Genomic DNA, 25,282 nt, shown 5'->3' with positions numbered 1-25,282 from the left:
ATTTATCCCATCTCGTCTTCAGTTGTCTTACCCTTCCTCCCGTCCATGGTACACTGAATCTTGTGGTGAGGCAGTTGCCCTGAAACAACTTGCCTTTGCCTCTTGGAAGGCTAATCCAACTGAAGGCAATCTCAGTTCCTTCCACCAAGCTCGGAACAAGTGTGTGTCTACCCTCAAGAGTGCCAGGAAGCACTATCTCTCCACACTGAAGAATGAACTCTCAAACCTGTCTCCTTCCTTCAAATCCTGGTGGGGTCTGGTCAAATCCGTTTCTGGTGTTTGTTCCCCCTCCATCCCCTCCCTTACCTCAAATGGCCACACAGTTGACATCGCACGTGACAAAGCCGAATGCCTCAACTCTGTGTTTGCCTCAAAATCTTTAGTCCCAAACCCATCTCTCTCTGTTCCCACCTTTCCCAGTCGAACCCAACTGCTCTTGGACTCTGTGTCCTTCTCTCCTGACAAGGTGGAGGAGTTTTTGTCTAACCTCGACTGATTCTGCAACTGGACCAGACGGCATCAGCCCACGGGTCCTAAAATCCTGCTCTGCCGCTCTATCTCACCCTCTCTCTGTTCTTTTCACCCTCTCTTTTGCTCAAGATCATCTGCCAGCATCCTGGAAATCAGCAAACATTACCGCTTTACACAAAAAAGGTGCAAAAACAGATCCTTGCAACTACAGACCAATCAGCCTGCTCCCAATTATCAGCAAAGTCATGGAATCCATCATTGCCTCGGATATGAAATCTTTCCTTTTCTCCAATGGCTTGATCTCTGATCATCAATTTGGTTTTAGACCAGGTCACTCTACTCTGGACATGCTGCTTCTGCTGTCTCAACAATGGATGGAGGTCCTCAATGCCAAACAGGAAATCAGAGCTGTCTCCCTTGACATATCACGTGCCTTCGATACGGTCTGGCACCCAGCTCTGCTCACCAAACTCTCTTCCTATGGTATCCATGGAAATCTCCATGCATGGCTTGCGGACTTCCTCTCTGGTCGTAGTCAACGTGTGGCCCTGAATGGATTTCTCTCATCTCCCCTTCCTGTTCAGGCTGGAGTTCCCCAAGGCAGTGTTCTGGGCCCTGTGCTTTTTCTGGTCTTTATCAATGATCTCTCCGACTCTCTGGAAAATCCTCTCTATCTCTTTGCTGATGACCACTCTCTGCCGCTCCATTCCTCTTCCCTCAGATCGGCAGTCTGCAGCCTCCTCACTCTGAAGACTTGGACAAAATCACAGACTGGTCAAACAAGTGGAACATGTCTTTCAATCCTGACAAATCTCACACTCTTACTATGTCTCTCCGAAAAGATCGACTGGACAACCCTCCCATCTACTTTCTCAACAATCCTCTCCAAGAAGTTCTGTCGCTCAAGCTTTTGGGTCTCACTATCTGCCATGATCTTTCTTGGGAAAACCACATTTCCAAGCTAGCCTCCAAAGCCAGTCGCCGACTGGGCATCCTCCGTCGTGCGAAGTCCTTCCTCGGCACACCTGAGCTCCTCACCACATACAAGGCTTTCATCCGCAGCTCAATGGAATACTGTTCTCCCCTATGGGCCGGTGCTCCTGCCTCACACCTAGCTCGGCTTCACGCTGTTGAAACCAAAGCTTTCAGAATTATTGGAATCTCCCGCGATGAAACTATCTCTGAGGGCCTTTCACTCACTCACCACAGGCAGGTAGGTGGTCTTTCTGTCTTCTTCCGACTCCTCTCCGGCCTTGCACCCCCAGCTCTCTCTGTGCTCTGTCCCCCAAATATTCCTACAGGTCGCACAAGATCTGCCAGCAACCCTCTGATGGTTAAACTGCCGAAATCTCGGCTGTCTGCTCACCTTCACTCTTTCATGCCTCTTTTCTCCCGCCTCTGGAACAAACTCCCTCACTCCCTTCAATCCCACCCCTCCCTCCAGGTCTTTAAAACAGCTGTTCATCACCATCTCTTATCTTTCCCCATCCAAAACCTTGATCTTTTCTACCCCCGCTATTTCACCCCAGATCCACCTTGTTTGAAATTCCAACTTCTTTCCTGGAAGTCCTGGCAGTGTCCATATGTTTTATACCTCTCCCACGTCTTCTTTATACCTCACGTCTTCCCCATATCTCCCCTATACCAAATTCGTCCCCACAATCCCTCTAACCAAAATTTGCCATCACCAAATTCATCATCAATCCTCATAAGGAGAGAGAGATGGAACACAAAGCACAATGTCACACCCACGTCATGATGCGTCTCACATTCCAAACATTTGCACCGAAAAATCACAACAACATGGCATGGTGCGGAGTTTTGTCACCAGGTGAGTGGATGTAGATGGTGCGAGGAGATTCTTAATCCTAACTATCTTCTAAATGACATTAACTCACTTTACACTACCCGGGGTCTTTCCCTGCCAATCCATTGGCCAACTTACTCTATGCGGTTTTAAGAACCAAATTCCCATTGACCAAACTGTGGTGCTTCATCAATTTGGGGTCTCACTCCCCCCGATTCATCTCCCTGTGCCTTTGCACAATTTCAGGACTGGGTCGTGTGGCTCTCCCAGCAGGTCTACCCACCTGCACACCTCCACCACTGCAGTTGCCTCCGAGCTTACCTGCTCCTTATCCTAACCTATCTACTGGGGAAGGCCCTCTGGCGCTCTCCCCACTCGGTGCCCTCTCTGGCACTGGGCTACCCGGGTCCGTCCTCCGGATCCTCGGGCCCCATCCACAACTCTTAACGGCTCCCAGAGCCTACCTGCGGCCTCACCTGGCCGACATCCTAACAGTGGCGGAGTGCTCAACCAACTACACACACTAACAGGCCACACGCCCAGCCATTTCCACGTCACTAATGCACCCATCCAAACTCGATTCTTCCACACGCACCACAGATGCCAACATCCAGCCACAATTTACCTGTACCCTCTACCTAACACTTACACTACCCTCCCCGGGTATTCGTGATGGGGTCCATCCTCCTTTCCCCCATCCACACCTTCGCACCATCCACTCCACTCCACAGTTGCCACCATACTCACTCCACGACCATCCATTCCATACTCCATATATTCCATACTCCATGTATTCCACACAACCATTCTCCATACCTGTAGTTGCACACCTGTGCAATCACTCCTACACCTGGTGCTTCCTGCACCCTCCTTCCTCCCTGGACCATTTGGTCAACACAACACACAATCACCACTACTCAGTCATACACTGCTCCATACACTTCCGATCCTCAAACACTCGGCATCATCTGATCTAACTACTCCCCTCTGAAACTCGTGCTTCCCTGTCGCCCCTTTAAACTATTGCGCTCCCTCGTCATTATAATCCAACTACCCTCGCTATGTCCCCACTACCTGTCCACTGTTGCTACTTAAACTTAGTTACCTGTGGTCATCTTCTCTAGATCCCTATCATTTTATCCTAACCCTCCCGGGCTAGTTTTCACTGCCAAACCCCATAAAACTACTGCTCCTTTGCCCCCGATATGTGAGAGATGGCAAAGTTGCCATCCCACCACATCGGGTATCTACCACTATAAATTTTGCTCTCAAATTTCAGCCAATCAAAAATTTGCCAATCACTCTACCAATCATCTGCCAATCATCAAATTTTTGCCAATCACAAATTTTGCTGTTCAAATTCGCTACTACTATCACCCTCACACGTCTACTCACTTGAGCCTCTCGGTGCGCCAATTCATTTCCAAAGCCCAGCTTCGTAAAGCCGAGCAATGGATGCGGGTTGTTCGTCTCCCGCGGTTGGATCCGTCCGGCACTTGGTTCAGGGAAGGTTTACTCGGGCCGAGACTCCACGCACCATCTTGGCACGGGGCCGTCCGATGGCCCGATCTCGCCCTGCCGGGACGTCTCGACTACAAGGGGTTGCCGTGACGACCCTTCCGACCGGGCCGCCCGCTCCGCCTAGCGGAGCACGGACGCAACCGTTCAGAGCGCGGCCCGGCGTGGATCGCGTACGGCGGTTCCTTTGAAACAGCCGTGGTTACGATCCCCGCTGGTTCCCGCTGCACACGAAGCCCGGCACGCACCGAGGGCTCGCTTCGGCTACAAGTCGATCTAACCGCTAAACCGGTTAACGTCGATGCTTCACCTGCAGGCTCACACGCATACGCGACCCCTTTCATCCTCACCGAGCTCGGTGCTCCAACGCCGCCCGTACCCCTCGCGTACTTCGTTATTGCACTCGTCCTTGTTCCGCTCACAGACTTCGTCACACACCTGACCACCGCACACATTGGCACACACTCGTCATTCACACACCTCATCAACACACCTCCTTGCGCCCACTCCTCGGTCACACCCTCTGTGACAACCACGGGTGTGCACTCATCGGCACACCCAATCACGTGCTTCACAACCAACTCAAGCATGCATTCCCACACGCGCTCGACCATTCCAGGTGTGCATCCTTCCATTCCAGGTGTACATCCTTCCATTCCAGGTGTGCATCCTCTCTCACCTGCCACAACCAACTCGTACTCCGTGTCACTTTCACTACTGTCACCACCACACTCGGTCGCGCATTCACCCTTACTCTTGACAGCGCACTCTGTTATCATGCACTCCTCTGTTACACACCTTTCTCGCGCATCCTCTTGCACACACTCTCCCGTTACGTCCTCCGTAACACTCACCACAGGTGTGCACTCTTTCGTTGCTTCCCCTGTAACACTCCCCATCACGCGCTTCCATGTGCCCTCCCACACACGCGCTACGACCAACTCACTCTCGACAGCACACTCACTCCTTGGCGCGCACTTTTTCCTCACACACCCCATAGCCGGACATCCTCGCACACCTCCTCCTTCACACTCTGTACCTGTTGCACACCTTGCCGGCGGCCTCTCACGAACACCCGGGTCTCCACCAACACACAAGCCGACTGAATCTCCCCTCACACCATATACATTTCCGAGTATATCGCCACTCACCTCGGCACCTCGTCTCCGCACCTCCTCCGCCACCTGCAAGCTCTTTATTTGGTTAGCAAGCACACCATCACGATTTGAGCACCGACCTTGTACATATTCCATCACCTCCTCCTTTATCTCCCTCTTAGTTTCCCTCCATCTCTTCTTAATTTCACTCACCCCCTCTTCCACATCCTCTAACTTTTGCTTCACCTCTTTTATTTCCTGGTGCGTCTCCTCAATTTCGTCCTCTAAGGCCACCTTGACCGTTTCTATGTGCGTCCTCACCTCCCGGTCCTTCGTCTCCACTGCCTCTGTCACCTCGTCCAACCTCTTTGTCAACCCCTCATGTACCATCCGACATTCCCTCTTTGTCGCTATGAGTTCGTTCTTTATCTCCTTCTGCGTCGCCTTTAACCCCACCATTACCGCAGTGTTCTTCTCCACTTGCTCCCCTAACTCCTTTTGTCCCACCGTCAGCTGTTCTACTCCCCTCATCAGATCCTCTATGCCCCCTTGTAACTTTGCCGTCCCCCTTCTCACCTCTTTCTCCATACGCTCCTCACCTCGCTTTACCTCCTCGCGTACCCTCGAGACCTCCTCGCCCACACCTCGTCTGATCTCCTCCCCCATTTCTCCCATCTCTTTGGTAGAGGCCGCCCTCATCTGTTCCAATTCATTCCTCTGAGCATCCAACTTACCTTCCAACCCGATTTTCACCTCCTCTATCTGGTTCCCCATCTGTTTGATTTCCCGGGCGGATTGCTCCCCTATTTCCTGCAATTTGTCTTCCATCTTGTCTTCTAGCCCCGTTAACCCATTCTTCACCCCATTTATCCCGTTGTCCAACCCCTCAAATTTATTGTCTAACCCCTCAAATTTATTGTCTAACCCCCCGATTTGATTTTCTAATCCCTCAAATTTATTTCCCAACTGTTCGCTGGTACCCCTCGCTTCGTCCCTCATTGCCCCCAATTGCTCACTGGTACCCCTCGCTTCGTCCCTCATTGCCCCCAATTGCTGCCCCTGAGCCCTCGTCTCTTCTTTTTGGGTGTCCAATTTGGCTATTATTTGCATCATAAATACTCTCATGTACTCCGGCATCTCGGGCTCAGCTGCAGCAACCACGTGCGAAGCGCCGCCATTTTGTGCACCTGATACACCCTCAACCACCTCACCATTTCTCTCCTCCTCCATTTCTCCCACATACATTTCCCTGGGGTCCTGGGTCGACTCTAAACCCTCTAACTCTCCCACCGGCATCCGATCGCCTTGACCATCCATGGCACGATTTTAAATTTAGGATCTTATAAAATAAAATTTTGGGCCACTCGAAATTTTGAGCGCGCTATTCGCGCTTCAGGTCCGAATCTCGCTCCCGACACCAATTGTTACGGAACCCAACGTCGGCCTCTGTTCCCCTTACCGAGGAGGGATTAATCCCCTCGTCTTTGACTGACCGACGGGGTCCCTGACACTGCACAGCTACCTCCGGAAAGGCAGGTGCGCAGCCCCGTTCGTACCGCGGACAGATGTTAATTGCCGAGCGGTTTTAGCAACCGCGGCACGAACTATTAACAGAAACTAACCCGATCCTTGAACGTTGGCCAAAATCGTGCCACAGGTTTTCAATGTGGAAACCTCAAAGACGAACGGATGTGAAGAAGAAGGCAAAAGTAGGAAGAACAAATATGATTTATTTACTAATTACTATTTACACAATCAAAGAAACCAAGGAAGAATAAGAAAATAATTACAGAAAGAGGGACGGACCAAAAGGACACAGTGCAACGCTAGCTTACCGATGGCAGTCGTACTTACAAACCCAGGACAGAACAAACAAAGACAGACTCACACGAATGGGCAATGAAGGCAGGCACGAGTGGCTGGAAAGGAGGGAAGGTTCAGCTCGGACCAGAGGACGATCGGGCCGGGAGGGAGCAGCCGCCGACTCTCCACACTCTTGTTCGTCCGGCGGCGTTGCTTCGCGGCTGCGGGTCGAACTGCTGTTAGAACCTCAACCCCACCCAGCTCCGGTGGATTCACCGACGGTGGACTCCTCGCTCATCTGCTGTGAGGGCTTCCTTGGTCAGCCGCTCCACTGGACTCTCCGCTCCTCCTCAACTGGACTGGACTCGACTGGGCTCCGGTGCACTGCCAACTCTCACGCATCTGCCGTCTCTCTCACGCATCTGCCGACTCTCTCACGCATCTGCCGACTCTCTCACGCATCTGCCGACTCTCTCAAAAGGCTTGCGCGCGCGCTTTTGTATCGCGCCTCGAGATCAATCCGCGGGCTCCCAGGGCACGCCTACCGGGTCGCTCACTGCAGTGCCGGTTGGCTGGCACGGGCTCTTTCGCTCCACCTTTGATGACGATGGGCGGCCAACGCCCTTCATACGGCTCCTCCCCCTGCTTCTCCGATCTGACCGCGTGCTCAATGGAGTCTTGCGGCGAAAAACACGGTCCCAAAGCAGCAGCGGCGAATGCAGAAAACCGCACGCAGAAAACAGCCCAATGCAGTTGGCAATGGCTGACAAAAAGGGGAATTGGAAGGGAATCTACCTTGTTCCAATTTGATGCAATGCAGTGTCAACTAATGGAAGACAGAACCTTAACCTAATACACAGAATAAGGAGATAACTACTAAAAAAGGAAATCTATGATTTGCTACGTGATTGTATATGGAATAACTAAGGGGACGACCTTTGACCTTTATACACAAACTGGAGGGTGATATTTACAACAAGCTTCATTACACTTATAACGATAATAAAAAAACCACAACACCATTCTCAAATCCACAACAATACCTTACCCCATTACCCCTTATGTCCATCTCCACAACAGTATATTGCCACACACAGTCAGAAAAATACCGTTTGCATTCGGCAAATGGCTAATAAGCAACAATCCTATTCGAACAGCAACAATGTTGCCAAAAACTTTTGATCAGAACATTTCTTCTGTCCAGCAGGCCAGGAAAGTTGCATTTATCATTATCAGACTTTGTTTTCCTAAATAATAATAATACACCACACAGATAACAATGGTTACATCAAGTACAAGGTCACGTGTACAACATGTGCTAACGCCATTACAGTAGGGACACCAGTATTCAGTATACAAAAAAAACAACCAAAAAAAAAAAAACAATTGGCAGTGGTCTAAGGTGCTGCACTGCCAAGATCTGGGAGGGGTGTCACAATCTGCCGAGGTCGTCAGTGGGGGAGGCAGGGGGTAGGGGGGTCACAATCTGCCATGAGCCTGTTTCAATAAGTCCTACTGCATCCTTTACTATGTCGCAACTGATGTGTGGGGTACTAGATCAACACATGTTGGACAGGTTGGGTGCAAGATCCCTCAGATTGTATAATATGTCCAGCAAGTCTAAGTCTCTGAACTCGCAACACTTGGTTCAGTGGTTTGAGCTTTGCATGCTGGAAGAGCTCCTCGTTGGTCATCCACATTGGCCAGTGTATCGTGAAGGCCTCTTTAAGCAGATGTGGGTGGGTCTCATCAATGTCCAGGTGTCCGCATTGTTCAGCAGTACCATCTCTACGATGGCTCAAAATATCTTCTTTCTCAGCTTGGCATACCGAGCAGTAGGGTTCAGGGCCGGATAGGATGCTGTAAAGCCAACCAAGCCAAAGCGTGAAATTGTCATGCAGATTTTGTATGGAGCCACCCTGTTCGACAAGCAGTGTGGCAGCGAGCTCACAACTCCGGCTTCAGTGCTGCAGGTGATTTGTATTTTCAGGTCCAGCTGTTGCGATGTTTCAGGTCCAATTTCAGGTTTCAGGTCCCAGGTCAACACTTTGGTCTTTGTGATGTTCTGTCGCCTGACTTTGGCTGCTGCTTGCACCAGGTTGGTGAACATGCGTTGCGTGGCAGTGACTGTTTTTCCTGGAAAGAAATGCTTTTTTTTGTTGTTCCCCCCCACCCCAACCCCACCCCCCTCTCACCCCCACTTTGAGAGATTTGTAGGGTAAATCGTAATCTACTGTTTGACTTCCAGAATGCTTTCGTGACATTTGGCTGGTTTTGGTGCAGGGTTGGGATTTGATCTACAACATCCCTGGCAATGACCTCTAAAGAGAATACACACTTGTTGACATTGAACATTAGACCAGACTCAGTGGTGTCATAGTTGAAGCACCTGCTCTGAGTCTGTGAGGTCCGTGGTTCAAACCCTGGCCGAATCGTACCAAAGACTTGGCATTATATGTGCTGCTTCCTTGCTTGACGCTCCGCAGTGACAAGGTTTAGCACGTACTGTCTCCATAGGTTGGCATCCATGCTCCATGGGGAGGAGTAAATTCCCCACTGAGTGTGGTGAGAAAAGTGGTGCCACATTGTTGTGACATCACTGGTACCCAGAGTAACCCAGGAAGTGACAGCATTTCCCCCAAACTTGTTTGAAGCCACTGTTGATGAATCGTTTCAAAGCAGGCCTCAATATTTTATTTAATACTTCCAGAATAACCATATTCGTAGAGAATGTGTTTGCATGGGTTTGATGAAAAATCAAAACGGTCACAGAACAAAGTAATTTGTGCTCTGAAGGTTGAAATATCGTATAATTTCTTAATCTGCTCGAGCACGTTGTGTCAAATAACCAGAGCTGGTGTGCGCACTTGAATAACCACATGGTTTGACCTTTGAGTGGCAGTAGGACTAGGAGCAGGGTGTTTCTGCCATTGTACTTTGCAAGATTATATTTATCAAGTTATCTCGTTCCGTCAAGTCGTGTTTAACTTCTGTTAACCTTCATGATCGGATTTCTCCAAACATCTCTGTCCTGCTGCTGCACTACTTGCTTACAAAAGCTCTGGCAGAGACGACTTGGTTGCAGCTAGGTTTACCCCATCCATCCAGCACATACAAGGTCTGCTCTTCCTCTTCTTCACTCAATCATATCTTATCTATACTGTCAAACTTCTTTCTTCTTCCATGTCCATAACTCATGTCCATACATTGCAACTGGAAATGCCAGAGCATTCACCAACCTCATCTTGGTTTGTTTTGCCACGGCTTTGTCGAACCTGACATTTTTGTTCTCCCCAACACAAACCTTCTGTTAATTTCTCCTCCACATTCTGCACTCACTTCAATTTTAGGACCCAGAAAGATGAAACTTTTCACCATTTGCATGTGATCGAGAGTGGTATCAGAATACCTTGGATTGTTGATGCATCTTCCTCCAATCCTGACTCGAGTGTCTGTCATCCAAGATTGATTTCCTCCTGATGTTCACACCATACAGATGGAACAAGTATTTCATTAGCAGCTGCTGCTTTTCATTTGCCAGTCATTTCACGGCTCTATGTACCGATCACTATTGGTTCTTGTTCACATTATTTCTTCAAAGATTGCCATCACTCATTTGTATAGCGTTTTGGTATAGTCCTTCCATCTTTCTTTCACTTGTTTCTTCTTTTTTTTTCTTTTTTTTTGGATACAAGATCGAGGCTCGTGAAAGAGCGAACATTTATCACACAGAAAGACAAACCGACACATAACCGACAAACCGACACATAAAACAAATAACATCGGGAGCGGTAGACAAGATGGGGAGAGAGGGGGAAGGACACAAACGCAACATTTGAGAGCAGGAACCGAGAGACATGGAGACATCGAGAGATCTGTGGGAGGGAGAGGGCTTTGGGGGGGAGGCATGGGAAAGGGGGTGGGAGAGGCATAAAACATATGGACACTGCCAGGACTACCAGGAAATAAGTTGGAATTACAAACAAGGTGGATCTGGGGTGAATTAGTGGGGGTAGAAAAGATCAAGGTTTTGGATGGGGGAAGATAAGAGATGGTGGTGAACAGCTGTTTTAAAGACCTGGAGGGAGGAGTGGGATTGAAGGGAGTGTGGGAGTTTGTTCCAGAGGCGGGAGAAAAGAGGAGTGAAGGTGAGCAGAGAGCCGAGATTTCGGCAGTTTAACCATCAGAGGCTTGCTGGCAGATCTTGTGCGACCTGTAGGAATATTTGGGGGACAGAGCACAGAGAGAGCTGGGGGAGCAAGGCCAGAGAGGAGTCGGTAGAAGACAGAAAGACCACCTACCTGCCTGCGGTGAGTGAGTGAAAGGCCCTCAGAGATAGCTTCATCGCGGGAGATTCCAATGATTCTGAAAGCTTTGGTTTCAACAGCATGAAGCCGAGCTAGGTGTGAGGCAGGAGCACCAGCCCATAGGGGAGAACAGTATTCCATTGAGCTGCGGATGAAAGCCTTGTATGTGGTGAGGAGCTCAGGTGTGCCTAGGAAGGACTTCGCACGACGGAGGATGCCCAGTCGGCGACTGGCTTTGCAGGCCAGCTTGGAAATGTGGTTTTCCCAAGAAAGATCATGGCAGATAGTGAGACCCAAAAGCTTGAGCGACAGAACTTCTTGGAGAGGATTGTTGAGAAAGTAGATGGGAGGGTTGTCCAGTCGATCTTTTCGGAGAGACATAGTAAGAGTGTGAGATTTGTCAGGATTGAAAGACATGTTCCACTTGTTTGACCAGTCTGTGATTTTGTCCAGTTGGATTGTTGATGTTCTCTCGCATATTTTCCTGTTCTACTCTTGAGGACCGCGATCCCACTCTGTTGTCACTTTCTATCTCTACGCATGTCTGAAATATTTTTGTCTTTCCTTGCTTGTCATTGGAAGTTCGCATTTAGTCACTTAATGTCCTCTTTTGATGCGCATTTTGTTTTCATGGCTCTTCTTCTGTCTGCAATATGTATTGTCTCTTCTGAGAGCCATTTGGCCTTCCTCTTTCTGCTTCCCTGGCAGTGTCTAGTGGTATGCAGGTGTCCTCTGATAGCTCAGGGAGATGGATGCCCCTGCTTTGCTTAACCCCAGGTAACCTGTGAGCAAGGTGTAGTATCTGTCAGCCCCCCTTACCAGGGTAACGGTCCGCAGCCATGCAGTTTAAATGGCAGATGGCTCTGCACAACTGGTGGATGAGAGTCCAGTTGACTCCAACAGCACGGGTGGAAGAGGGTGAATTCAACAGCCATCAGAGAGATACCCTCCGTTGTCGGTTGCGGCCGGTCCAAAGCAGAGAGAGGAGTGGTGACCCCCCCCCCCCACCGCCCCATGTGTACCAGCCTCAGAAAGGAACCACCATCATTGCCTGAGGAAACTTGACATCATCTTTCTGCTTGATTTTGGGATGTTTGTGGCCTCCTCTTTTACAATGGCTTCAATGTCTTGTCACAACTCTGCTATTCTACATGGTGTTTTACCTTTATTGCACATTGTTACCCTGAGCTCATGAAGTGAAAATCAGAATTAGGCATTCAGTTGCGTACGTACCTGTGGCGTATGTGTCTGCATTTTTATAAATCATTTTCTCGGCAACCGTTGGTCCGATTGATACAATTTTCACCATAAGTGCCTCTGCCTGTAGAATTTTGCCATTCATAATTGTGACGTCATAGGTCACTTGGTATGGACGCCATCTTGGAAAAACGTTACACCTCTATATTCTGCTTGATTTTGGGATGTTTTTGGCCTCTTATTTGGCCATGTCTTCAATCTCTTGTCACAACTCTGCCATTCTACACAATTCACCATTCGTCCAACTCAAACATGGTGTTTTACGTTTATTGCGCATTGTTACCCTGCACTCCCGAAGTGAAAAGCAGGATTAGCATTCGGTTGCGTTCGTCTGTACGTGTGACGTATGTGCGTGTCTGCATGTTTTTAAAATTAATTTTGTCAGAAACCGATTGACACAAAATTTTACCATAGGAGTGCCTCCGCCTGTAGAATTTTTTTATTCATAATTATGGTGTCATAGGCCACGTGGTACGGACACCATCTTGGAAAAACGTTACAACTCTATATCTAAGAAACCATTAATTGGAAAAAAAAAAATTAGAATCATGGCTCTTTGGCAAGTACTCCCCATGTGGAATAAGAGATGTTAATGATGATGTCATTGGTGCCTTCCTTGTGACGTCATAATTCGACAAGTTTAACGATTGATCTGATCAGTTTGAAATTTCTTGTGTGATCTATGCCACAATTATATTAGATAATTTAAATTTATGATGTCATCACTCACGTTTTCTGGCAGCCATATTGGATCAAAGAAAAAAAAAACCCTTCAAAAACAAGAGTTGGCTCGCACCAAGTTTACTGTACTGTACAGTTTACTGTTTATGATTACCATCTAGTTTGCATGCGTTATCGGTTGACGATGCAAAGTTCAAGTGTAACGAATGAGCAAACAAAGTCCTTCATCGTGAAATGTTCTTTAGTTTTGCTTTTGAATGACTTTACCTTATCCAGCCTCACGTAATGTAACCACCGTTTGAGCAGAAAGATGAAAATGAAAGCATGTAATGTTTTCGGCATGATTTTTGTCCCACTCTGTTGCTCATTTGGCTTTATCCAGGAGCGCTTTCTGTATTATGAGCAGTGCATTGATTCATGTGAACTCTTATTGTGTGTGCTGCAGAGTTTTTGCTGACAATTGTATAATAGCATTGTTTAACATTTAACCCAATTACAGTACTGTATTCCCTTTTGCGTCATAGTTACAATGCGACTGGAAATCACAAGAGCATTCCTTTGGGCAAGAGCACGTCGACATTGTGGTTTACAAAACTGTGGCGGAAAGCAATTTGTCGTCTGAAGATTGAGAAATATGGATAGATTATTGTTTTTTTTTGTTTTTTTTTACGGTGCAAATTTTTGCATTTACTGGTTTACAATGATTTGGGAATAAAGCTTAATATGCTTCAAGTCCCATGCTCTATACAGAGTGGCTGCTGTGCCGAAGCAGTTTCTTTGGCTCGGTCTATAACCCTGGAAGGGTCGCCACTCCGACGTGGGAATTTGTAATTTGTTCAGGGTGCCGGTGATGGTTCGCGTGCTATTCACAAAGCACACTGGATTTTTAACATTTGATTTACCAACTAATGCTGGCAGACGTTACGTGCAGTTTTAACGCCCGTCTAAGGAACGGCACGCACATTGATGTTTTGCCCTGCCTGCGTAAACCAGGATGAGTTTGTAGCTGGGTCGACATTCAAACCCAGATTCGAGGAAACACTTGTGCAATGTCTTAAGAACGGTGTTTTTAGTACTCATTGTACATCTTGATGCCTGCGGTTATAGCTTGCGTGTAGGTGGAATAAGATATTATTTGCTTGCTGTTAGGGAGTCATAATGTTGGTAGCAACTGTCACTACAAGGCAACTCATCAGTGTTTTTATGGCCTTCCCATATGAGGGTGAAGTTGGAATAGGTAATCCAAGCTGACTTCAAGATAAACTCTCACTTCAAGCAGGAACTCGGGAGACTTCTAGTCATAAGTTCATGATTTTATCTTTGGTACCTGGAATATTTGAACAAAAAACAGGCATGAACACTCAAATGTGCTGATTCGCAGGCTTGTTGTAACATGAAGAACTAGAACGCCACTCAGTAGAGCGCATACTCCCGCCGAGGGTCAAGTTGGAATAGTACGATTTCACAAATGTTTGAGGGAGTAGTTCAGTGACAACACAAGACAGACACTGCACAGATATATATTTATAATATATAGAAGATAATGTTAAAAAAAACAAGGCAATTTCACTTACATTTTCGGATTCAGCGTTCAATTCCATATACGTGTGTATTTTGAGGCATGTGTGACTTCAAATAAAATTGTAAGTCAGAAAAAACGTTCGTTTCATTCCTTAGGGATACAACATGTAAAACTGGCCCAAACGTCAAAACAAAACTCGCTCATTTTAAGTCGTACAAGCTAATGCGACCACTCATTCTTCTGGGAAGAATCCCGTGCACATGCTGGTCACACTTATAACTCACCTAAGTCTTTATAAGTTCATCAAATACTGACACCGCTATTGACATTCGCTGAAGTAAATGTTGATATCTTCCGAGGTATAAAAAAAAAAAAAGCATTATACATATCAAACGATACATTTTATGAAACGGGGAAACCGAATACACACTTTGGTGGTTTTAAAATGACAGAATATGTCTTTATTATAAATTTTTAAAAAACCTTGAAGAGGATGCTGCTAACAAAATACACCGCTCTAACGCATAGCCATGAGTTTAAACTACATTTACAACAAATATGAAAACTATTTTCATATCACAATGTTAAATATAGAATATATAGAAGATAATGTTTAAAAAAAAATGAGCCCTGTCTTCCAATGGAAAACAATCCTTCAAAAAAATTCCTGGATCCGGAATAATATCCTGAGCTTCACCAAAAACTAATCAATTCTTCCTTATCCCAAGGGCAATCATCCCACCAACTTTCATCCAAATCCGTTCAGAACTTTTCCAGATATCTTGTTCACAAACACACGAACACACACACACACGGACACGATCGAATGCATTACTCCCTAGCGGGAGTAATAAACATGGTCTTGCTAGTGTCTATCTTTGCCGGCGTACAGGTAGAAGAATGGATGGAATCGACACGATGTTGAACGAAGTTTGCGAACTGTTGTGGGGAAACGAGCACACAAGCCAACGCTTTGGGCGTTTTCTGTTTGTCGGAGCAAAGGACTTGACCTCGAAACGTCGGCTTCATTGCTTCCCACAGTAGTTAGCATGCCTCAATCAACATTCCATTGATTCCACCCTTATGGAATACCAACTTGCCTGATATGACCTTGCAGTCGTGGAGAAGACTTTTCTTTCAGGCGCAGGTAAACTCTTCGAAATCTGTGTGGACACCACACATTCCTGATCATACAGGACACCTGAATGTCTGCCTCTGTTGGCTTTTTAATTTGTGGTGACGTCTAAAATGTTGCTGAATCTCAACCTGCAAAAAGGAAATGTAACTGTTGTGGTGAGTATATGTCTTAGCCATTAGCCACCTATATCAGGTGATCCAACGGTTCCCTCGGGACCTTGCCCTACTACTTTGATCAGGTCTGGCAGTCGACAAGTTCATTCTCCTAGGAGCCAGTGATGTTGGAGTTGGTTGCGATTACAAATCCAAGGGTGCTTTGCTCGACTGGTATTGGTGAAATTGACTGTTAATGGAGCAGCTGATGCTTCACGTATCAAGTGAGCACGGCCTACTTGAAACTAATATGGTATTATGATCACTATCCGTACAAACATCACCGAATGCACCCATGATTGAAAGGGATGATGCTAAACTTTGTATTCTCTGCTCTATAAAACATGCACAGCCTCCACATTGCCATTTGATAGCAGGCCACTGCTTAGAGCAGTGTTTGTCAAACGGTGGATCATCAACGCTATGAGGGTTTCCCATCTCTGGCAATGTGTGAGCAATTGGAAAAGAATGTGACTGCATTCCAGCTGACAGAGCATTGCGCTACAGTATAACTCTACTCGTGATGAAGTCATCGCTTTTTATTTTTAAAGTCAGTTGTTGAAGCTCATTGAAGAGCAACGTAAGATAAAAGATCAACAGGCAGTTTGCCGGTTTTTTATTTTTGGATGAAAGGAAAATAATTGGACAATAGTACACAAGTCGTACCATGGCACCAGGATATTAGTAAGTGAAATGAAGATTCTCTTGGTGAGTGCACAAAAGGTGCTCCTGCCTCACCTAGTTCGGCGTCACGCTGTTGAAACCAAAGCTTTCAGAATCGTTGGAATCTCCCTCGATGAAGCTGATTGTGAGGGCCTTTTCACTCACTTACCGCAGGCAGGTTGGTGGTCTTTCTGTATTCTACCGACTCCTCTCCAGCCTTTCTCCCCCAGCTCTCTCTGTGCTCTGTCCCCCAAATATTCCTTCAGGTCGCACAAGATCTGCATGCAACCCTCTTATGGTTAAACTGCCAAAATCTAGGCTCTCTGCTCACCTTCACTCTTTCATTCCTCTTTTCTCCCGCCTCTGGAACAAACTCCCTCACTCCATTCAATCCCACTCCTCACTCCAGGTCTTTAAAACAGCTGTTCACCACCATCTCTTATCTTGCACCTCCCAAAACCTTGATCTTTTGTACCCCCGTTAATTTACCGCAGATCCACTTTTGTGAAATACCAACTTCTTTCCTGGAAGTCCTCGCTGTGTCCATGTGGTTTTTACCTCTCCCACCCCATTCCCTTCCCACACTTCCTCCCCCCAAGCCCTCTCCCTCTCAGATCTCCTGATGTCCCAGTTCTCTACTGATTGTAATTGTGTGCTTCCCTCTCTCTCCCCATTTTGTCTCCCGCTCCCTTTATTATATGTTTTATGTGTCATATAGATTCAATTATATAGATATAGATATAGATATAGAAGGGCAGAATATAGATTCAATTAGGAAATGAGAGGGATGAAAGAATTGAGGTGACCATTGTGCTTTGATTTGGGTGGGATGGTTACATGGCTAAATTTTCTTTAAAAATGTATGACCTAAGTGGGCAAGAGGTGTGTTGGGTGAGCATATTGGGACAGAAAAGTTAGGAGACTGGGAGAGCAAGACCTGGACTAGAGCTATAAAGGATTAAAAGACCACCAATTTGTAAGACTCAGACCCTGGACAAGGATGGCCACCAGTGCTGACACCATTGCTCACAGACGACCACAAGCTTTCTGCTGCTGCCCGAGATACGAGTGGAATCCTCAGTCGAGATATTGTTGGGATAATTTATATGGACATTGGACATCGTTTGATCATTGGGCCTTATTTATAGATTATCGTCTTCAAATACCTTTCTTAGATTGTTGCAATGAATAAACGTTAGACGCAAATCAGTCGATATCAAGGGAGGTGCAAAGCGCCTCTCCCTTTATATGGGATCGTTTCTCTGTATGCAATGAATAACGTTTTCCACCAGATTACCTTTGGTTCAAATGCAAAATTTGCTCATTGCACTGAAATGTACTTCTCTAGTATCTTGGGATTATCAAATCACATGACCATCTTAATATACAGTATATGAATACTTTTGAAGTGTTTTAAGACGAGCGTGGAACCCTGTTTCCACTTTTTGTTGTTGTCCATCCGTGATAGGTTTTCGTTACGACGATAACTTAAGAACGGCTTAAGGGATCTTAGCCAAACTTGGTGCAGGTATGTATTGTCGTGTGATTACCCTGGTGAATACCACAGGGATCACGGATGGCCAATAGCAAGCTTTATAACTCTGAGGCGACGATCAAATGCGGATTTTACTATAAATGCGTGGGAGGAAGATTGAAGAAGAGGAAGCTGAAGAGCTTACCTGTGGTCCCGCCGCAGTCCTCAAGCCTGTGGAAAATAAACTCAAACACGGATTTAGAAATGAACAAAAAGGTTTATTAAAAGGAATGCCTAAATTGAGCGCTCCTTCTTTCACCAATCAGTGAGTGCCTTCTTGCTCGGCCCTGGCCAATCACGGCTCCTCGGGGCATGTCCTCAGCTTGCCCGAGCTCTGTGTGGCGATGTAGATGGTGGTGTACATCGGCAGTGTTCAGAACTGGCTTCCGGTTGGTTTTATTGTTATTATTGTTTAATTAATGGGCATTTCCTCACTAGTGTCTATGATGCGGTGCCAAAAGAGATAAAGGATAAATTACCAAGGGTAATACGTACAAGGGATAATTTATCCTTATGCCCTAAGCGAGTTAACATGCCCCGCCCCTTCGTGACGGGGACAGATATACACTTATCTGACATTCGGCTAAACAGGACTTATTACATGGTGATGGTTCTTACCTGACATCCGGAGCATGATACCTACACAAATCTACTTGACTCTACATATCACTACCCCACAAACATAACTGTATAATGAGGTAAAGATGTAAACTGATTAGATTTTGGGGTCACGAGGTTAAAGGCCAAAGGTCAGCAGTCATGTTAGGTAAAATCCTGTTAACGCAATAACTTTTGAACCAATGATGTGGAGGGGTCAAAATATGGTTGAACCCCAAAAAAATTGATACAAAAGGTTTTTCAATGGATTCTGGTACCATTGGGCATGCTAAATAACATACTAAAAATCTAGTAACATCTGACTTCCGGAAAGGGGTCATTTTCAAGATGGCGTCCAAGATGGCCACCGGGAGCTTAAAATGGCCATATCTCAATTATTATTCAACCTAGAAAGGTGGTTTTGGTGTCTAACCCTAGGTTTTAGGGCCCAAGGAATCCAATTGAATCAATAAAATTACCATCAGTTAATTATTTATTGACAAGTCCAAGATGGCATCCCAAGGTGACATCCTGATCCACTAAAATGGCTCTGTCGAATATTAGTCAACCTGGAGAGATTTTTTCAATGTGTATACCTAGGTTTAAGGCACCCAGGAAATCATCAAAATTACTTAAATAAGCACAAAGTAATCAGGTAATCCAGTAAGCCAGGTTTACCAGCCCATTAGGCATTTGTTGTCTTATACAGTTAGTCGCTATTCATCGTCATCCTCCGACTCACCAGCTAATGAACCAAGTGTGTGTTTCAGATTGGAGATAGGAGTGTAATGTGTCGACACCACTGCCACCTGTGACTCCAGTCCACAGTATTCAGTGATCATTACAGACAAAGGTTTGTACAAAGCTTGAGAGGTTATGTGTATGACATGTGGTTATGTGGAAAGTGTATGACATCAACCGTCTAAAAGAAATCCTCGAACATGGCATGTGTTCTCAGTTGATATTCATCCATGCCATGACTGGTTGTGACACGACTTCTCGGATTTTTGGTGTTGGCAAAAAGACTGCTTTCCAGAAGCTTGTAAAAGGAGACCCTGTCCTTCGGTCTTGTGCCAACACATTCACCATCCCAAACCAGACCACAGAGGTGATCGATGACCTTGAATGCCGAGTAATGGATATCCTCTTTGGTGGCAAGTGCAAAGATTCCCTTGCAACAATGCGATATAACACCTTCAGCAAGAAGGTCGTCTCTGCTTTGTCTTTTGTAACACCCGAACGTCTGCCCCCAACTGAATCTGCTACCAAACTTCACTGTCGTAGAGCGTACTACCAGATCATGGTGTGGATGGGAAAAGAAGAGGGTATGGATGCCATGAAATGGGGGTGGAGCCTGCAGGATAATCAGTTTGTCCCACTTATGTCAAGAATGAACGCTGCTCCAGACAGTCTCTTGAAGGTCATTCATTGTAACTGCTCCACTGCCTGCAAGACACTCCGCTGCTCTTGTAGACGATATGGACTACCATGTACTACTGCCTGTGGACCGTGCCAACTTGAGGAATGTGACAATCCACATAAGTTTCTTCCAGAGGAGTCGGAGGATGACGATGAATAGCGATTAACTGCATGAGACAACAAATGCCTAATGGGCTGGTAAACCTGGCTGACTGGATTACCTGATTACTTTGTGCTTATTTAAGTAATTTTGATGATTTCCTGGGTGCCTTAAACCTAGGTATACACACTGAAAAAATCTCTCGAAGTTGACTACTATTCGACAGAGCCATTTTAGTGGATCAGGATGTCACCTTGGGATGCCATCTTGGACTTGTCAATAAATAATTAACTGATGGTAATTTTATTGATTCATTTGGATTCCTTGGGCCCTAAAACCTAGGGTTAGACACCAAAACCACCTTTCTAGGTTGAATAATAATTGAGATATGGCCATTTTAAGCTCCCGGTGGCCATCTTGGACGCCATCTTGAAAATGACCCCTTTCCGGAAATCAGATGTTACTAGATTTTTAGTATGTTATTTAGCATGCCCAATGGTACCAGAATCCATTGAAAAACCTTTTGTATCAATTTATTTGGTGTTAGGTGAGTTTTTTTCGTATATTGACCCTACTAATGGTACTCTGACCAAATTTGGCACAAGTATGTATTATGCAAAGATGAACTGATTAGATTTTGGGGTCAAGAGGTCAAAGGTCAAAGTCTGTAATAGATCTATAACTTTGGAATGGCTGAAGGGATCTAATGCAAACTTAGTACGTTAACGCATAATGATGTAAAGATGAACTGATTAGATTTTGGGGTCAATAGGTCAAATGTCAGATGTCAAGTAAAATAAATTCTGTATTCGTGCTAACTTGTGAACCGGTCAGGGGATTTCACCAAACTTAGTATAATTATATATAATGATGCAAAGATAAACTGATTCGATTTTGGGGTCAAAAGGTCAAAGGTCAGAAGTCATGTTAAGTTACAATTATTTAGTTACTGCGATAACTTAAGAACAGCTGAAGGGATCTTCATCCAATTTGTACAAGTATAATATACCTGGTATATATGATGCAAAGATTAACTGATTATATGTTGGCATCAAAGGTGAGGAGTGAGGGGATTTTTTGGTGAGGTCAAAGATCATGTCAAGTAAAAATGTGATACTTGAGAACAGCTGAATGGATTTAAATCAAACTTTGTACAAGTATGTATAATGATGTAATAATGTGGGCGGAGGAATGTCTGTCGACATCGTGACGGCAGAGTGTCGTTCTATTTTTTTCCATGATAAAATGAGACGACCTTGTTGATGGTAACATGAAACAATGTCTTAGGATGCCAAGCCAGCTCGAGTGGAATGTCAGACGCTCACGCGGGAGGAGATCGAGCAAATGATCAAGGTCTACAACAGCCAAGTGAACAATAAATTCGGCATGGAATTGGTGAGTGAATTTTATGGTGTTTAATGCGATCAAACTTAAGCCAGACTTGATGGATGCCCAGGTGTTTTTTGTTGGCACCGCCATTCTGTAAAGGCTGTGAAGTCTATCATGGAAATTGGATGAGAAAAGATCACGAGGTGATGTGTGATGCCTTAGAAATGGATTTATTTGCTAAAAGGTCTCGTTTATTGCAATCCATTCGAAAGCTAACCTTTTCAGGTGTTCGGAGGTAAAATTGGATGTGATTATCTGTTTTCTCGATCACCATATTTCACCCTCGTGCAAAGTGGTGTTAAGTAATTGGTTCACTCTGTCTGTCTACAGAGGGCAGATGTCAGTCTATTATCGAGGAACTACTTGATTTAAATTGAATGTTAAAGTTTGAACACTTGGAACACAAATGGGAACATGAAACGGAACACAAACCTAGTCTAGCACCTAGTCTCACACAAGTCTAGTAGTACTTTTGCTTTTATTTGGCAAATTATATGGAATCTCATCCCGATTGAGCATGCACAGAGTCTGGCAGTCAAACAAAATTGAAAATCATTCCAAACAGGGAACTTGCTGTTTATATGGACGTCATAAAGGACACAAGCAGGCACTAATAACGAATATACAGACTTGGCATTTAATATGGAATATTTTTTTTGTGGGGGTGAACTTACTTTTCAAGATGACTTAGAACCAAAAGTTCATTGGAATTATGTTGAAATTATTCTAGATTTTGTTAATGTGACCTTTAAAAGAAACAAAAACCACATTTGACATTTCGAAGCAAATAAATTGATCCTTGAAAGTGATGAAAACTGATATCGAACTGAATTCACGGACAGTACTGTGTTAAACTTCTGTACGTTTTCCAGAAGTATCTCTTTATTTTGAACATTAGCCCAAAAAATTTTCAACAAAAACAAAAGCTAAATTATGACTGGGATTGTGGACAGTAAAATTACAGGTCAGTACTTCGTGTAACCCCCACGAGCATTCAGGAGAGCACGTACACGTCGAGGCATGCTGTTCACGAGATTTGCCAAGGTTTGGACAGGAATCGCTTGCCATGCAGTGGTAATAGCCTGCTGCAATTCACGCACAGTGGTGGGCTGCTGGTCCAAGTTGTCGATTTGACGCGTTAATTCTGCCCTCAAGTTCTCTATCGGATTCATATCCGGGGACATGGCAGGCCACTCCATATGCTCTACACCACGGTCAGCAAGAAAGTGTTGGATCATGCGAGCACGATGAGGCCGTGCATTGTCATCTTGGAAGACAAAGTTTCCTCGAAAGGCTGCACGAGCAAATGGAAGCAATGTTTCTTCCAGAATGACCCTGTACGTGAACTGGTTCAGGTTTCCATTCAGAACAACCAGGTCAGTTTTGCCCCCTGCATGAAAAGCAGCCCAAACGGTCACCCGACCACCTCCAGCTTGGACTCTTGGCACTATACAATCTTCGTTGTGGGCTTCATGCACTTGTCTGCGCACTCGGACGCGGCCATCTTGACGATAGACCAGAAATCTAGACTCGTCACTGAAGGTCACGTGATTCCAGTGTCCCGGCTGCCATTGACGCTGCTCTCTGGCCCACTGCAATCGGCGCTGGCTGTGTTGTCTGGTCAGGCGTGGCTTTCTCAGGGGACGCCTGGCACGATAGCCTGCTTGAACCAGTCGTTGGTTGCCTAGCCTTCTGGATACAGGCACATTTGTCAGTTGCTGCCACTCAGCCCAAAGCCAATTAGCTGACTTGGTACGGCCATTGCAGACTAACCGGTGCAGCTGGCGATCATCTCTCCTTGTGGTTCTGCGTGGACGTCCTGGCCTCGGTATTGGAGTATGGACACCCCTCTGAGCATTTCGTTTCAGTATCTTTGACACCTGACCTTGAGTGATGCCATACTGCCGAGCAATAGCATGCTGTTTCATGCCAGAATTTCATAAAGCCGCCACTCCATGACAAACAGCATTGTCAAGTTGACGGACCATCTCCAGAGGAAGCGGCAATAACTTTTGTAGATGTGCAGCAGTTGTTTTCCACTAATACAGAACGCAACAACCCTTATATACCCGATTGTGAAGCCAATCGTCAAATGTACCTGTCCTTACATTTTGTCACGCCACCTGTGATATAATCCTGTTATTGACTTCTTGCTGCGAAAGACAATCAGTGACATGGTTCTTTCAACAAAGACATCACCGAAGAGTAAAAGAAACTCACCAGATTGATATACTGAGTTCAGAAAGTAAACCCAAGTCAAGAAAAAAAAAAAATTCCATATTAAATGCCAAGTCTGTATAACATGTTACATAGGCTGGTGTAAAAGACGGTGAATGATTGGCGGTAAACTTTCAAAACATTTTTTACAGCATTTAAAACTTCGATTTTATTTCAATTGAATTAAAAAACTTGAACACAAGAACACAAATTGCCTTGTTTTCCAAAACAAAAAAAAAACCATTCCAAAAAGCTCCATTTTAGCAGTACTTGACAAAATACCTTATCTCGGCCGATCAAATGTGCTGCTTGTGCTCTCAGCTTTGGGGCATATCGAGATTCTGACAAAATGGCGGCTCATAGGAAATATAGATTGTGCTGGGAAACGCAAAACAGCAAACGAAGGCTAATATATTTCCCTGATGCAAAGCAAGGTTTAATTTTGCTTTTTGACAAAGTGTAATTCATCTCTATCCTGGAAACTACTTGAACGATTTAACAAAGCCTGTTTATTTGTACACGCATCTCATGAGTCGAGAGTTTTCTGGACTAATCGCGAGGTGGTTGTTCTTCCTATGACGGGATGACGGGTTTTCGACCCTTTGTGTGTGAACCCCTTGATACAAGGCTTGTTTGTACAACCTGTCAGCCTCCAGAGAGATGGCCTGATATGGGTCACCTCTACTTTTCCAACTTGGATGTTAAAGCTTGCTGCCAACAGGTGGATGCTGGAAATTATGGGATTCTGTCGATGCCATAAACCTTGTCATGTTGATGATAAATTGTTTAACTTAACAAAGCCGTATTCTGTGGCCACAACAGCAGCCTCTTTTGAGGTTTCTGTTGTTTTCTTTGAAACATCACGTGTATTGGAAAATATTCCCTCAAACTCGCGATGAAGCTCTGGGTGGCAAATACATTAAGAGCGAGTAATTTCGTTTTATGCATAAACCCTTCGCTGTCGTCTCGGACGACTTTCACCATTCTGGGTTGGTCAGGCTGGGCAGTAAAGCTGTACCATAGCCATAGGTAAGATAAAGGACTCCTTTTCTGGTCTTACTGATTTATTCTCTTGCTGTTCTGCAGCTTCGGTCCCATCTCTTGATCAGATATTGGTCCGATTTGCATAATTTCAGATCCCGTTGACCAACACCTGCGTGCGTTCATCCACACATTTCTTTTCATTTGTTAGATTGCAAGCTAGGTAAATAGCTTGTACGTAATGGTTAGTCTTTTCTGTATAACTAAATTAAATGCATCGTTTTAAAAAGGTCACCAATGTGTCATGTGGTGTATGCCGAGCGACATTAGGTCTTGCCTTCTGATCGTTGCAATCGCATTCGGCTATGAGCCAAGGGGGTTGGTCGGTACCATACAGATGGAGTAAGGCTCATTGTGATTTTTAGCAAGATATATGTCCCTAGATATGAAAAAAAAGTGATAGCAGTGTATAACTCTCGGCCATCTCTGTGTTATCACCCGAAATATTATTATACGCCTGCTTCGCTTCGCCAAAAAATGTGATATTTGCTAAAATTGGAATAAATATGTTTTTAAGGACCACGGAGTGCCAATAATTTGCATACTGGATGCCAACTAATATAGTAATA

At 45.4% G+C, this 25,282-nt stretch overlaps 1 protein-coding gene across 3 annotated transcripts in view; it reads left to right on the top strand.

Annotated features, from left to right (window-relative positions):
• Positions 1 to 25,282, top strand: part of RASSF1 (Ras association domain family member 1) — a 285,057-nt gene that overhangs the window by 239,466 nt on the left and 20,309 nt on the right. For all 3 annotated transcript variants that reach the window (XM_078786708.1, XM_068130717.2, XM_068130718.2), the window contains exon 3: positions 21,354 to 21,461. In XM_078786708.1, coding sequence (XP_078642834.1) covers positions 21,354 to 21,461 — 108 coding nt within the window. The remainder of the gene's footprint in view (positions 1 to 21,353; positions 21,462 to 25,282) is intronic.

The sequence above is a fragment of the Myxine glutinosa genome, chromosome 11 (genome assembly GCF_964187855.1).
Source record: "Myxine glutinosa chromosome 11, kmMyxGlut1.1, whole genome shotgun sequence".
NCBI lineage: Eukaryota > Metazoa > Chordata > Myxini > Myxiniformes > Myxinidae > Myxine > Myxine glutinosa.
Note: the sequence above shows the minus strand (reverse complement) of the source record. Positions and strands in the feature narration are given on the sequence as shown.